The sequence below is a fragment of the Saccoglossus kowalevskii genome, chromosome 19 (assembly GCF_978046115.1).
Source record: "Saccoglossus kowalevskii chromosome 19, keSacKowa6.1, whole genome shotgun sequence".
Classification (NCBI taxonomy): Eukaryota; Metazoa; Hemichordata; class Enteropneusta; family Harrimaniidae; genus Saccoglossus; species Saccoglossus kowalevskii.
In genome coordinates, this window is record NC_140659.1 from 30,882,012 (window position 1) to 30,897,749 (window position 15,738).

At 36.6% G+C, this 15,738-nt stretch overlaps 1 protein-coding gene across 1 annotated transcript in view; it reads left to right on the forward strand.

Annotated features, from left to right (window-relative positions):
* The first annotated feature begins 1,435 nt into the window (after window positions 1–1,435).
* Window positions 1,436–15,738, forward strand: part of pitx2 (paired-like homeodomain 2) — a 31,337-nt gene continuing 17,034 nt past the window's right edge. Inside the window, exon 1 of the mRNA XM_085493469.1 lies at window positions 1,436–1,709. Within this exon, the coding sequence (XP_085349595.1) occupies window positions 1,448–1,709 (262 nt within the window). The 5' untranslated portion in view covers window positions 1,436–1,447. The remainder of the gene's footprint in view (window positions 1,710–15,738) is intronic.

Sequence of the window (15,738 nt, forward strand, 5' to 3'; positions counted from 1 at the left end):
GGTTCTTGAACCAATCACGATGCTTAAATGTATGTTGAATAAAGTGAACTGAAAATATGGACGACCCTCCGTTCTTCTTTCATAGACAAGACGAAGAATTTCGATCTGGTTACATATCCGACAATGGATGTAAACGAGAATTATCTTTGCCGCCAAGCTACTTTAATAAAAGTCATTTAATTTTCTCCATAATCTTGAAATAAAAATACGACAACAATATTTTTTTTGAATATGTTATAAACGAGTGAATATAATATAAATGCAAATAGTGCATCACAAGGAATACATCCATCCATTTATCGTTTGTTGTTCCGAACTATTTTTATTCAAGATGGTTTGATATCAGTTGAAGTTCTAAAAGGTCCACGTTTCAACAAATTGTTTCAAACACTGTTGTTGGATGTTCACACTGCACATGTAATGAGTAAATGTGTTGGCTGTTTCAGTGTTGGCTGTTTCAGGGTCATATGCTTGTATTGCAAACACCAGCCTTCATCAAATTGGAATGGATTTGTAGTGAAAACCGAATGGTCTTATAATGACAGAATAAAACTCTGCTGTCATTTGTGACAATTCGTCCAGCTTAAATGTGGATGATCATTGTTTGAGCTGAAATAACTGTCAGTTTTGTCTACTCAACCATTGGCTCTCTGAGTAAAATCTAGTCACGTCGTTATATATCGTCAAATCAGACACAAATCAATCTAATTGTGGTGTATAACCAGTATCTTAGACAAGGTTTATCGAAAGCTAGGTAATGTAGAGGGACGGAAGGCTAGGTAATCACTGACGCTATCGCCGTGAATTTCCATTAGCCGGACACTTCACGTTGAATAAATATTGACAATTTTGTCGATTATGAAAATAAAATGAGAAAGTGAAAATCTTTTACTTTTAAAGGAATGAACGCATTTGAAACGTATGATTTTTTAATTTGTCATTTTATGTTTGTCTGAATTTTTATAAATTAATATCTTACGACAATATATGTATACATATCATACAGGCATGGTGTAGGAGAATACGACTGTTTTTGGAGATGCGTAAATTTAAACTGTTTTGGTCAGATCGTATAATTTGAAGCCCGTTTATTTACCTAAATTTAAGCACCTGAAGAATATTTAGCTAGAAAATGATAAGTTAAATTCGAACCCATTTGATCGGATAGTGTCGCTGCCGTCACTAACATCAACCAATCAGTACTGACGTAACTGTAGACGTCACGTTATCATATCGGTAATTCTTTTCAAATAAAACACGCAGTCTATGTGAATATTCGAATCAGTTTTCAGAGATAGTTCCCATCACGACAACTTTCATACACCGATTTAACAGCCAGGTTTTCGTTGACAGTAAGTTAACACGAGTTGAGTTCCCACTCAACTGATCTCACTGTTTTTTTCCAAAAAATGTACGTTCTTTTTTATTCTTTCTTTTCCCAGGATCAATGGATCTCCAAACCACACGTAACGAAGTAAAGCATGCCTGGGGAAGTAGAGGGCTGTCCGACACACCACTGGGAGACGATGGGCAAGATTTGATATCGAACTCTTCGATTTCTAGCAATACACCAACGGACATGTCATTGAAAACAGAGAAGAAAGCGAGTTCTCCGCTCCCCACTGACGAGAAAATATCGAACGAACTTGAAAACGGAAGCGAAGAAGAAACTATCTGTACCGAAAAAGCCGGAAATTGCCAGAAACTGGGTTAGTGTCAACATTAATTTTCACTTAATTTTAATTCCCACGATTAATTCCTAAAATCATGGCATATATATTCCATACTGGTCCACGTTTCACTGACGCGACCACGCACCTGGAGCAATGTGTACGTGTCTTTATTCCCGGTTGCTGGTAAGAATGGTACTCAGTAGGCGAGTGAAAACATGTACTCATATGTATTCTTTCAAAAGCCATCTATATACATGTACTAAGGATTTTTGCTTTAATCGTAAAACAATATGGTAACATCGTAGCTGCAGCGAGCTGCACCGTAACCATCATATATTTGATGTGCCGGTACGCATCAAGTTTGCCTTGTTACTGGGTCGACCAGGGTGTAGACAATGAGACTATAATCTCAAATACATTTAATCAAAAATGTAAACACCCAACACTAATGAGCTATATTAAACGAATCCTCTGAATTAGTTATTTACAGACACTTTAAAAAGTTCGTTTAGCACTGGAAAATATGTATCATGATCCTCACAGCAAGATACTACGAGAGTTAGTATTTCAACGTATACCTTACGCATCGAACCGGGTGGACATCAAAATAAGACCGTGTGGGGCTGCGTCGTCTATGCTAGCTCAACGCTGTAGGGGAATAGTCTAATTTTGTTGTCTGTTTTTTTTTATTCATTTTATAATAATTTGAGAACTAAATACACTTTACCCTTCCAGGCAAATCCACCCTCTATTCATAAATTCTGTGAATGAAATCTCAAAATATTACAGTTCTTCGCAACCTGGCTATTTTTTTTTTTTTTGCCAAATAGTCATCAATCAGCTTTTTCAATTATGTTTTTCTCTATTTTACTGTAATTTTAAAATAATACGTATTGGACCGGGGACGTAGTACACAAATAGCTGGACCGGGGACGTAGTACACAAATAGCTGGACCGGGGACGTAGTACACAAATAGCTAGACCGGGGACGTAGTACACAAATAGCTGGACCGGGGACGTAGTACACAAATAGCTGGACCGGGGACGTAGTACACAAATAGCTAGACCGGGGACGTAGTACACAAATAGCTGGACCGGGGACGTAGTACACAAATAGCTGGACCGAGGACGTAGTACACAAATAGCTGGACCGGGGACGTAGTACACAAATAGCTGGACCGGGGACGTAGTACACAAATAGCTGGACCGGGGACGTAGTACACAAATAGCTGACGCATGCGATCGTATAGATTCATTTTTAAAAGCGTTGCTACAATCAGAGTGAGGCGGATATGATCTGTGACAAAATCATGAATACTTTAATTTATTCGTGTTTGTTGGTTGTTCTAATATATTTGGGTTTCGGTGATTCTTTTGAAACATACACAAGCTTTTTAATAGCAGAAGAGATTTCAGTGACACTGTTTCTCTTTGTTGTTCTAATATATTTGGGTTTCGGTGATTCTTTTGAAACATACACACGCTTTTTAATAGCAGAAGAGATTTCGACGGCACTGTTTCTCTACTTATCTATTTCCCGTCATGGTGCACCTCTAAATACTGTATGGTTCATTTTGTTAAGTCATAAATACTTCCCTTATAAGATCTAAATTGTTTCACTTATATTACAGTGATAGAAACGGCCAAGTTATCTATCCCAATTTATTAAGTATCACCCACTGTGTGCGATCGGACGACGTTTTCATAAAATATCGTACATAAACATCGTAAATATGTGTCGAAGTTTTGGTCAAAACAATCAACAGACATATTGAACAGAAAATAATGTGTATATTTCCATTTTCATTCTTACACAAATGTAAGTTAATTATACATGATCCAACAGACCGCCGACAGTTTTATGTATCACGTATTATTCTATGAAACTATACTGAAATCTTTACTGTTGAACATCGAAGAAAACTTAATCACATTGCGATGTGTTGTGTTCTGCATAGTGTTCGTTGTACTAAATTCCACAAGGCGTGTTTATGCGTACGTCCAGACAAGCATCAACAACGTTATTCAATTTTGTTGGAAATTTACAGCGATGTATCTTTCCAAAATATGATTTCATATTACGGAGATGATTGGCTTATGATTATTGTAAACCGGGACGATTGCAGCCTGAGCGTGGGGGGACGCTTGACGTACAGACTATATGGTGTCGGTAAATAGACCCTAGGGTGCGATAGATTTTCCGCAAGACGTCATCCATTATATAAATATTCAAAAACAGACACACCAATTTTCTTCTTAATCGAATCACCGCGCCACATACCTTCCGGCTACAGCTACGTCCCGAAGTGACCGATGCATCTGCTGTATCCTCGTCCCACGAGACTTATTTCGTAATCAAATTAATAAACAAATTAAAGCCTCTGAATTTGAAGGAGATTTATCGAGATGGGGAAATTCATCAATAGAGATGAACATGTCCTTTTCTGAATTAAACGAATGCGTCAGTTGGATCCCCAGACGAGATCTCGCGAGGTCTCGTCGATCTTTCTGAACAATGACCAAATTAATGGTCACATGATGTCGCCTTCCACATATCCCTATCTTCAATTCCTAACACTGGACACTAGTCATTACTCTTATACAAATGAGTACTACGTAGAGCTGCCATATATCACCCTTTCCAGGTAGTGCCGCAATGCGTAGTTTTTGTTATCATGTTTGTTTTGTTGTTACTTGTACAATGTACGCTATTTAAATACAAAAAAATACACATTCAAATATAGGTAGGTTGCGATGTATAGTCCAGGATACAATGAGCTGTCATTAATGACTCACTAATAATAATACTATTGTCAGCTCAAGTAGTAAATCCTGTTTCGTTTTTAACGCCTTATCAGCCGAGTCTAGGCATATTACTCAAGGGTTTTATATTTAGTTTTGTAAACTTATTCAAACTTTTTTTTCGTGTCTTCTTTGTTCCTTCTTTTTGATATAATTGAAAAAACTGCAATAATAATAACCACAACAACAACAACAACATGTATTAATAAAAATCCACAAAAATTGTTCTCTCCAGAATTAAACTCATATGTCAGTTGGATTCCATAATTAAATAAACTAATAACTAAGAACAGAAACATATTAAGTAAATGAAAGCAAAATATAAATAAATACTTGATTAACATTAAAAGAATTTCGTTTCCAACACCATGATTACACCAGCGCCACCAACGTCCGCAATGCACCCATAATTATGGAGGGACTGATCAAAGACACTTCGTGTTGATAATACAGAAAATAAAATTGTGGCAGCAGGTTTATTTGAATATTTGACGGAATATTAGCGGAAATAATCTTGAATTTTTATTCAAACTAGAATATATATTGGCATACAGGCATATGGTGGTTTATAGGGACATTGAATGTTGCAACAATGTATATTTTGAAAACAACCAATCAAATCTTTTCTACTATCTACGTCGACTTCGACGGATCAGTTTGTCGTGGACGAGTGAAAAAGTTTTCACGCCATCGTCTTTCAAGATGATTCTAATTGTTAACTTTGGGCTTACTGTGGTCCGTTGAGGGCAGTGTGGTATGCTAGGCTTTAAGAACGAAGTTTAAGGTCAGATTGTATTGGCAATGCATATACACAAAAACAACGTAGCTTTCCTTGTTTCCTTAGCAACAACAATAACAGCATTAACAACAGCAGCAACAACAACAAAATTAGTCGAACGAAGTCGACACACTGTCGTTAGATATTTTTGGCGAAAACATTACGAACGATATTGCGAGCGAATGACAATCATGAAATCGTCAACATGAACGTCAACATCGGCCACAGAGTATTTTTATTTTTACGCTCACTCGGGAATTGAGAAATTCAAACGCAAACGCGACTTTGTTTACAATAAATTTCCACGCGCGCCTCAGACACGTGACTATGTTTGCTCTGAATTTTCAACGCGCTCTTATAGTTTGCTTGATTTATTTGACTTGCCACATGGAATTGACATCAAACAGCAGCAAAAAGTTAGCGCACTTTGACTTTGGAGAATTGTAATTGATGTTAACGTATACCGCGTGAACCTGAACTCTGTTTGATCATTTTTATACGCGGGAAATCATGGATTCTTATGAAAAAAGTTTTTCTTATAATTGGAATATTTTATCAGCTTTGATTTTAATAAAAATAATTTTAAAAAATAATGAAAGATCCTGAAACAATGCTAGAAATAATCCCTAAAAGCCTGTTCATACTGCACGTGCGCGGAATTGGAATTGTCGATTATGTTAATAGGGGTTGATTCCTTTGGGAGGGGCACTCAGCATCGGGTCAATTTCTCTTATTAATGCGATACGCCATACACTGCCGTCAAAAATCAAAACTGCATTTCACTTTGGAGCTATGGAAATTTGCGCTTGATTACACGTACCGGATATCGAGACCTGCCAATGCTAGGCGGCAAATAATTAAATATTGCAACGAATTTGAGTGAACAACATTGGGTGTACTGTAGCGGCGAAATAACAAAGTCTGTCGATAAAATTTATTTTGCTCCACATTGCAAAAAACTTTCTAAACTGTCCCCAGCGATTGACATTGACAATTAGCCACGAGTGAAGATGCGCAGTTGAGGAGGAGGGGGGGTATCAACATTGAGGCAACTTATACGTAAACCGTTCGATGGAATACGAGGCCGTGTTATTAAAATTTAATTTGACAATTTAAAATTAACTTGTATTTTAAAATGATTAACTCTCCTTTCTCCAAACAATCACAGCATTTGCCAGTCTCCGAGTTACCCCTGTAATGATAACAAAAGAAACATGAGTTACGTTTTCAAATTGTTTGAATCCATGTAATAATGAGCAAAAATTACTAGAAAACAAAAAAAAATAGTAAAGACACTGTATATGTCATGTAACATGCAAAAAATATGCAAATAATATGCAAATAGGTGTGAAATATTTTTACATCTTACATCTCATGCGTGTTAGTTTGTACAATTAAGGATATTGTGTCACCGTATTATATAAATTATGAAATATTTATACAAAATAATGAAAAAACACAGCTTTGAGCGTACGCTGAAAAAATTAAAATTAATTGTTAATCAATTAAAAAATAAAATGGAAAGAAAAAATGTTCGAGGGATTGCTATGGAACATTGCTGCAAACCACAGAAAAGTAGCCGTGACGTCTTCAGCTCCATGCACTCAATGAAAATGGTCACTGAGCTGAGGTAATGAGTAATACTTAAGTCAAGTTAGTTTCTTAACCGAAATGTCTGGTCTTTTCTAAATTAAATGACAAATTGCGCAAACGGATTTATTATTTAAATTAAGGGATTACACTAAGCCTCATTACTTTGACTCAGTTCATAGATTTGATGCGTGTACAGTACATTAATCTAGTACGACAGTTAAAATCACACGTTATTTCAAACCATTTTTACTAGTTTGCTGTATGAACAGAATAGAACAGAAAGAAAAGAATGGGGTATGAAAGATAATATAGCATGGGATGGAAAGGAACAATAGAATAGAATAGAATAGAATAGAATAGAATCACAAATATAGAAGAGATTGAAATCAAGTAGAATTTCTAACCACAAACATTTAATAATAAATAGTGGACAGTTTCTTAACCCCAAAAGGCGGGAACATGTTTCAATGTGTCAAAGACGACTGTTGTTCTCAGACTAACACAACACAAATCCTGTGTAATTTTTCACTATTTCACAAGTGACGCGAGAGAGCTTCTAGTTTGTCCCACTATCCTGTTAGCGCCCTAAATCTAAGTTCCACTCAGCCACAATTCAATGCGTCGCCACGAAAATCAACCGTTAAGACCGTTTGAAATCTCGAAAAAGCTCCAGGAAGTCGGTCTAACAGATTGCCCTGAACGTAGGTGGGATTGTTTGACAGTCCGCAATGAATCCATTTAAATTCCGTAGACTAACTTTGGAATATCGATAGTAAACTAAACGGCTGGCACGGTTAATCCCCTGCATTAGGCCCTGCTGTTTAGATCTGAGACAGGGATTCAGCTGAAAAAGAAGCATGGCACCCGATCGGCTTAGGACATTATAAACATACAGCTTGTGGCGAATTGCTTTTCATTTACTCCAGTATCCATCGCAGAAACGGGGATTAGACAAAAGTGATTTTAAGCAGGACGTTTTATCAGCATTTCCTCTCCAGATAGTAGTTGTAATTTTTCTCAAACAAAAACAGCTACTTCCCCGGGGCTCGTTCAATTACCGCGATAATTAAATATCTTCATCCGTCGTGTCACGTAGTTGTGAAATCATGCCTACAAGTATTGGACACCATCAATCGCTCAGTATAGTAAGGAACTGCAGCGGTCAGTCTATTTTCCCGTTAATGCTAGATACAAGCCGACTAGCCTGAGTGCTCAATTGTATATACGTATCACATATTTTCTTACGTAAACTTATCAATGAGACCTCGTCGCAGATGAGAACTTTAATGGAAAAATACGCATTTTGTTCCCTCACCAAGCCATTGGCCTTAACACTCACATAATTACTTGTACTCTACGAGAGTTGACGATAATCAGAACGTGTTTAATTTTCTTCAAGTCACAATTAAAGAATTTATGTTTACTGAATATTAACCTTTCGTTTCGACAATGTGACACGAATCGTAAACAAATTCCCCCCAACCACACTATACAGCGCCTGTCTAATCACCATTCGACGTCTTGTTCAGCAAAATTGGCAGCATTCCCCTGATAAAATTGTAATGAAGGTAATTCTGATTTTAAGCAAGTATAGTTGGTGTTATGAAGGATTAAGTTGGATAAAGAAATAACCATTACTCATATTTACTATGCATACTCCTCTGTCATCGGTGGTGTTATTATTGAAGTTTAGGGTGAATTTCACCGAGGTATAATCCGCTTCCCAGATGACTAAATAGATATAAATTACAGTCCAGTACAAGACAAAAAGCTCCACAAAGAGGACATTTCTTAAGCGATCATCGGGGTCTCATACAAAGTACGACGGGCGTTAACTTTAATTACATGCCTAGTAATAGGAGTTTTATACACTGTATTTTATGACTAAAATGGTAGTAAATTTTCAACAACAACGGGAAATATCTCCCACTAAAAACGCGAACGGCTATCTTTTATATCATAACCAGAATGCGAAGCAGTAGAAAAACAACAATACCCCCCCCCCAAAAAAAAGACAGGTGATATTATCGCCGCCGCCATCACTATAATACATCATTTATACCTATTTTAAATTAAAATCAACCAAATAATTACCAATCTTCGTTTCAATAGTTCCACTTCATCGTTTCCTGTGGCAGTTTGAACGATCTTTTTGGCAATATAATTCGTAATCGACACAAAAAATCACACTTTAAATCATATCGACATTAAATGTTATAATAATTTGACAAGAACGATCACAAATGTTGTCATTTACTCAGTGGCAACGAACCCAAAATACTAACGTGTTTGATTAAACAGGGCGTAAAATGTACTGGTATAAGACGATTGCTAAAGAGGAGTACATTGCAGTACAGAATAAACAAATTGTAATGTTTCTAGAATCAGATTAAAGTAATCTAGTGGTTCACGCCACTCATAAACAAAAAAGTGCGCACATTTTATATCAATATATATATAGAGTCCAATTGTATTTTAAGGAATCTTTGAACAGTGATATTTTTTATATTATTATGTGCAATATTCTGTGTCAATCTAATTAGCCATATCATATCAATTTTAGTTTCTCTGTTATGTTTATGGGCTTGACCTGCAATAAAAGCAAATAATAATAATAATAAAATAATATCAATTTGTTTATTTCACTATACCGTGTATAATCGCACTATTTTGGTTCTAAAATAAAAAAGTAAAACGCAATGTTTCGTTCACCAACAAAGATAAAAGTAGCGTGGATGACATAACTATTATTCTAACTTGACACTATACAGATAGCACGTACGTAGGCTGTGCTTTAATTTCTATGTCCGATACTTCTTGATTAATACTACAAACGTCATGCACACACACATTAAAAACATAGCGCATGTGAATTTAATTACTGGTACGTACTATTAATTACACGTGCTTGCACATGCGCGTATGTATTCACGGTATTGAAGAAATTATATTTTGTGTGTTGACAAACAAATTTATATGTAAAATAGGATTGATGAAGAACGGAAAAACTATTCTAACTTATCCATTGTGCTTAATGTTGATGCTGTGTGGTCACCCTGACAGGAAAGTCTTATTTGTGGAACGATACAACTAGGCACTATTCCGGGGAGTAAGACAAATATAGTCATATATTAAATATAGTCATATATTAAATATAAAAAATATTAAATATTCACGTGCTAGTTCAAACAATCAATTAGATATTTGCAATATTGGTTGCAAGGTGTTGTGGGTAACCGCGGATTGAGGAAGTAAACTAAATGGGCGGAATTGACGTGTTGTGCGATCATGATCTAATGATGAAGAACTCCCGAGGTTTTTGAATATTTGGTATCATATTGTTTAGTTCACAATATCGCCAGCATCCAAGCCTAGTTCACCATATCGGCAGCATCCATGCCTAGTTCTCAATATCGCCAGCATCCAAGCCTAGTTCTCAATATCGCCAGCATCCAAGCCTAGTTCACAATATCTCCAGCATCCAAGCCTAGTTCACAATATCGACAGCATCCAAGCCTAGTTCTCAATATCGCCAGCATCCAAGCCTAGTTCTCAATATCGCCAGCATCCAAGCCTAGTTCTCAATATCGCCAGCATCCAAGCCTAGTTCTCAATATCGCCAGCATCCAAGCCTAGTTCTCAATATCGCCAGCATCCAAGCCTAGTTCACAATATCGACAGCATCCAAGCCTAGTTCTCAATATCACCATCATCCAAGCTTAGTTCTCAATATCACCAGCATCCAAGCCTAGTTCTCAATATCGCCAGCATCCAAGCCTAGTTCTCAATATCGCCAGCATCCAAGTCTAGTTCTCAATATCGCCAGCATCCAAGCCTAGTTCTCAATATCGCCAGCATCTAAGCTTAGTTCTCAATATCGCCAGCATCCAAGCCTAGTTCTCAATATCGCCAGCATCCAAGCCTAGTTCTCAATATTGCCAGCATTTAAGCTTAGTTCTCAATATCACCAGCATCCAAGCCTAGTTCTCAATATCGCCAGCATCCAAGCCTAGTTCTCAATATCGCCAGCATCCAAGCCTAGTTCTCAATATCGCCAGCATCCAAGCCTAGTTCTCAATATCGCCAGCATCTAAGCTTAGTTCACAATATCGACAGCATCCAAACCTAGTTCACAATATCGCCAGCATCCAAGCCTAGTTCACAATATCGCCAGCATCTAAGCTTAGTTCTCAATATCGCCAGCATCCAAGCCTAGTTCTCAATATCGCCAGCATCCAAGCCTAGTTCACAATATTGACAGCATCCAAGCCTAGTTCTCAATATCGCCAGCATCCAAGCCTAGTTCTCAAAATCGCCAGCATCCAAGCCTAGTTCTCAATATCGCCTGCATCCAAGCCTAGTTCTCAATATCGCCAGCATCCAAGACTGGTTCACAATATCGCCAGCATCTAAGCTTAGTTCTCAATGTCGCCAGCATCCAAGCCTAGTTCACGATATCGCCAGCATCCAAGCCTAGTTCTCAATATCGCCAGCATCCAAGCCTAGTTCTCAATATCGCCAGCATCCAAGCCTAGTTCACAATATCGCCAGAATCCAAGGGACTTTGCGACCAACAATAATGACACTAAACACGGTGCTAGCCAAGATCTTCAGCCTGTGGCCCGCTATAAATATGACTGTCACGTGAATATCACACAGATGTCACATGAATATTATATGTTGTCACATGAATATTATATATTGTCACGTAGATATTACATGTTGTCACGTGAATATCATGGTTAATTCCCCACTTGCAGAGTAGTCGACACAATAACCATGAAATATGCTCATGACAATAACAATTTTATCCACGTAACATGATATTGCCCAGTCTGTATTAGATAATGGGTGCAGTTGTACTTCACATGACAGAATTACGAGAACATTAATTTAGGAAATGTGTTAACGATTTGGACTGAAACTTATTATTTTTAATTTTGTTGTTCGATATCCCATAACATAGATAAATTAAATGTTTCGTTTGCAGAACATATAACAGTATTAATGCGCATGCGCAGTGATTATTATTGTGCGTACCAAAACATCCATCGCACATGCGTATTGAAGAATGTCATTGTTTCATCGAACAAATACTAAGATGCGCGATACAAGGATAATGTTTTCATAAATGATAAATTATAGTCCAATGTATTAATATACAGTATTAAACAACAATATTAAAGACTCGATATTTTTGTCCATATTGCATTTCAAATTTAAATTTAGACTAATCTAAACTTTGTAAGTCGATAGTCCGTCATACGGTTAAAGATGCAATATGAAGGAGAACGAGTCGTTCATATTATTAAAATATATACGTTTTTGTTCGAAAGAAAACACATTAAATATATTTACGAACTAGGTTATATTAACAGAATCGGATAAACTTTACAAATCAAACCAAGTGAACAGTGACTCAGAAGGTTAAATAAACTGATTCTTATTCACAAATTCACACGGCCTTATATTCACTCATAATGCCGAGAAAACAGATATCATCGCTTCACAAGTTAATTGAATCCAAAAGCCAGATTTGATTCACTCCCCTTTCACTCTGATACAAATCAGCATCCCTACTTCTACTAATGCAAACAAAATGTTCATCAGTGTAATCTAGCTGATTTATTTGCTCTATTTTATGTCGCATTATACCTCTTGCAGACGCGTATTTTAAAATATCAAAGAGACATTAGGTGCTGCATCATCGTGGAAGTTCAGTGATAATAATTAATATAATTATTGTCGAGGTTCAGACTTGATAAGTGAGTGTAGACACGTGTGAAATAAAGGTGCAACTGACGATAGTTTAGTTAATCACTGTTTTGCCAGCACCCGCATTCTATAAATACAATTTAAGTAATTGTCTGAACATATTATTATGATTATTACATTCCGCAATAATAAAAATAATAACTATATAGATATGATGTCCATTCTATTTTCGACAGTTTTCAGTTAACTGGCATCATCAGGAACACGTGTCGCACCCCCCTCCCTACACGTCTCAGATACCACACCGCGTTTCCTTTTATATAACTTTTCCGCCTTGCATACATATTTTTGAAACATTATAATTTAATACATATTATCGCATGAAGTAAATGGAATGCAAAATGATATGATCGAGAGGAGCACAGACGCCGTCTTTTATGCTACAATACCCTTGTATTATTAGTTAGTAAGTAAACACAACATGATTGAGAAGCTTCACTGATTCAGCTGACCCGGTTACCGTGGAAACGCAATTCAAGTTTGTTCACTTTTCGATAAACTCGTCTATCCTACATTCACATCCATTTGTACATGTGAATATATTTTGGCAACTTCACGGCGGGGAGAAACAAAAAGGTGCACAATTGAAAAAATGCAAAATGATTTGCGAACGAGGAGGTGCAATGGAGTGGTTTTCGTGACGTTTTCTGGTCGTTATTACACAGACAGTACGTGGGATTAGTGAATAATCCTCCCTTAGCTATTCTCTGAGGACCTAGCATCAAAACAGTCGTTCTATTTCCATAACGAGTACCAGTGTTGTATCTTTGAAACTCAGCCTCCGCATAAAGACCGTAAATTTCGATTTAAATGTAAATGGGGGAAAAGAAAGCACATTTCTATTCATCCATAGCTGAATAGTGTGAGGTGACTTGTTATAAAAATTACAACGCGGAAAAGTTCGTGAGCTTTCGTATGACCCCTGACCGGTTATTCAAAACTAATTCTGGCGGTTGCATTTCGACGATTTCACTCTAGAGATCTCGGTTTTTCTTTTGAATAAACATCTTGTTGATTTATTGTCGAAACGTGGAATTATTCTTTAAACACTTTCATAACGACGCAACATCTGAACTTTTATATTTGTGCGACTTTATTTTATCGAAAATTTAATGATAAGAAACATTCCGTTTCATCGACCCCGCCCCCCTAAAAAAATGATGATGATGAAAAAATCGTCAAGGAATATCGGGAAATGTTTATAACAAAGAAAACTGTGTAAAAGCGTCCCACTGAACCCAACGTTACAGTGAAAAATGTGTTTGACTGCATCAGGCGAGCGACATACGGGGTGCGTCGAATCGAGTAACCGAAGCAGTTCGTCATCTCGGTCCCAAAGCCCCTGAACAAACAGAGCCAGATTTGTGTTTATATACATCGTTGTCTGATCGCTACTCCTAGAATACTCATTATCATAAAACTTGCACTTTTCAGTGTATTGTATGACAGAAGGGCTGTCACAAAAATCATTGCCACTCCCTCGGTAATAAATTACTCTGATGCACACATCGTTCAAATGAACGAAATCACACAGTAAAAGTTTGGAAAGTGTTTTTTATGTAGACACGTTGGTACTCAGTAAAACACTGTTGTGTAGAGAAGAAGCAGACTGGCCCGGATAATAATATTGCACCAAATAAAACAACAACAAAGACATTGATATAATAAAATTTAAACAACAGTCCAATTTTAGCTCGCCTACACTATTACCCATATCGCGCTGACTACTTTAGTTTTACTGCCAATTTTATCTACCCATAATCTGAAGTACGGTAGTTCCCAACCGTTACGTCAACCAAATATCACAGAATTTAGACTATAATTCCATTTAATGGAAAGTTAATTTTTCGGCAGTTTGACGTCGTAAAAGAAAACTCATTACCCTACGATTACGGCGGGGTTTGTTTCCTGACTAACTATTTAATGGGGTTTGGTGTCAAGCGCAGATCGTCTCCAAAATAAAACAGATTATAATTTAAAGTAACAAAACGCATTTGTTGGTACACTTTGCAACAACTGAAGACGCCATTTTGAAAAACCAATTCATAAATTCAGTACATAAATTCGGTAATGCAGAATTGATTTGCATGTATCACTAAAAGTTGCTAAGAGTAGTTTAATTGAGCTTTGGTCACTAAAATAACTTGAATTGTAGTTAATAGCCCTATTGTCCAATCGATAGTACGATTCCCCAGTAGTTGTCGATTTCCTGGTCAAGTTTTCAAAGCATCACAATCATTGACCATGTGTACTTCTGTGGCAACACATTTACTGCTATCTTATTCCATTGGGAATTAAGAGAGGAACAACAACTGAACTATTATTGTTGCTTCAGGTTCAATATAATATAATATAATATAATATAATATAATATAATATAATATAATATAATATAATATAATATAATATAATATAATATAATATAATATAATATAATATAATATAATATAATATAATATAATATAATATAATATAATATAATATAATATAATATAATATAATATAATATTTTATTTTACTCAAAGTTTAAAGTTAGAGTCTCATGGTCGTTTGGACTCTCTTTTATTTGGAAATAGGTGTTTTATGAAAGTACGAGTGTACTCTGTAGATAATTACACGTATTAGCTTTCACCACATCTTACTGCTAAATGACACTGACATCGACAGCCACGCTACAAATAGGATTGTTGATGGAGTAGACCACGTCACCTCTACGTCATAAATCATTCGCCTCCATCTGTGGATGCCTTGGTATCTTCAGCCATCATCGGCTACACGCCATTGCCTTGTCCGTTTCAATTGTGAGACAAAAAAAATGCAACGAAGTATATCATCAAACGCGAAATAAATTACACGTTATGTACAAGAGTGGTAGTGTATGTTCCGTGCAGAGACCGGCAACTGACCATTTGACAACTTTCTCTGAACTGTACTGCGGAAACAGACTTGGTATACACGTAGACAAATTGTTTTTGTATATCGACTACATGGCAAGCCAGAGTTGGGTGAGGGAGGGGGGGGGGTCAATCTGCCATATTATACACATTCATACACATGCATATCGCCGTCAACAAAACCATTTCTCGAAAGTTTTAATCTTTAGAGGGCAGGGCACTA